The sequence below is a fragment of the Equus przewalskii genome, chromosome 11 (assembly GCF_037783145.1).
Source record: "Equus przewalskii isolate Varuska chromosome 11, EquPr2, whole genome shotgun sequence".
Taxonomy (NCBI): domain Eukaryota; kingdom Metazoa; phylum Chordata; class Mammalia; order Perissodactyla; family Equidae; genus Equus; species Equus przewalskii.
In genome coordinates, this window is record NC_091841.1 from 14,950,989 (window position 1) to 14,952,045 (window position 1,057).

At 42.9% G+C, this 1,057-nt stretch overlaps 1 protein-coding gene across 1 annotated transcript; it reads right to left on the reverse strand.

Annotated features, from left to right (window-relative positions):
* On the reverse strand, positions 1–1,057 carry LOC103542881 (olfactory receptor 5L1-like). Its single transcript, XM_008509809.2, has one exon. It carries the CDS (start codon positions 946–948, stop codon positions 13–15), a length of 936 nt encoding a protein of 311 aa, XP_008508031.2. The 5' UTR covers positions 949–1,057; the 3' UTR covers positions 1–12.

The window sequence follows — 1,057 nt, forward strand, 5'->3', positions numbered from 1 at the left end:
ATAAAATATTCTCTAGGAAAATACTTTGCAGCCCACTACTTTTCTGAGAGCTTCTTTCACATCCTTGTTCCTCAGGCTGTAGATCAGGGGATTCAGCATGGGGATCACTACAGTGTAGAACACCGTGGCTACTCTGTCAGTATCCATATTGTTGCCAGAACTGGGCTGGCAATAAATGAAAAGGATTGTCCCATGGAAGACAACAATGGCTGTGAGATGGGAGGCACACGTAGAAAAGGCTTTGCATCTTCCCTCTGCAGAGTGCATTTTCAGGATGGTGATGAGAATAAACAAGTAAGAGGTGAGGATGATCATGATGGTGATGATTTCATTGAAAGTGGCCACAATGTATAGCAACAGCTCATTCATAGTGACATCAGAACAAGCAAGAGATAAGAGAGGGAGTAGATCGCAAAAAAAGTGATTAATCACATTTGACCTATAGGATGGGATCTCAACAGCTAAACACAAGTGAATCAGAGAACACGCAGTCCCACAGAGGTAGCAGCAGGACACCAGCTCCACACAGAGATTCCGGGACATGATGACCATATACAGCAGTGGGTTAGAGATGGCCACAAAACGGTCATAGGCCATCACAGCCAGCAGGATGACCTCACTTACCAGACATGTGCAAAACAAGTAGAATTGCACAGTGCATCCCAGGAAGGAAATAGTTTTGTCTTCATTTAAGATATTAGCTAGCATCTTTGGCACAATGATTGTGGAGTAACAGAAATCCACAAAGGACAAGTGACTGAGGAAAAAGTACATGGGTGTGTGAAGTTGAGAGCTGACCTGAATCAGTGCAATCATGCCCAAGTTGCTAAAAACTGTGACTCCATAGATGAGAAGAAACACCAGGAAGAGGAAGACTCTTAATTCAGGGAGATCTGTTAATCCAAGGAGAATGAACTCTGCCACAGTGGTGCAGTTTTCCTTGGCCATGTCCCCACTTTATTGAGATGGGAGAACAATATTAGTAGTTATTCTCCATTGTATGATCCCAAATTCCATTTTGACTGTCTCCTAAAAAAGACATTAGAATAAGTAGGAT

Bases quoted from the DNA above. Each gene is read 5' to 3' on its own strand.
- LOC103542881 (XM_008509809.2), bottom strand. From the start codon at position 948: ATGGCCAAGGAAAACTGCACCACTGTGGCAGAGTTCATTCTCCTTGGA.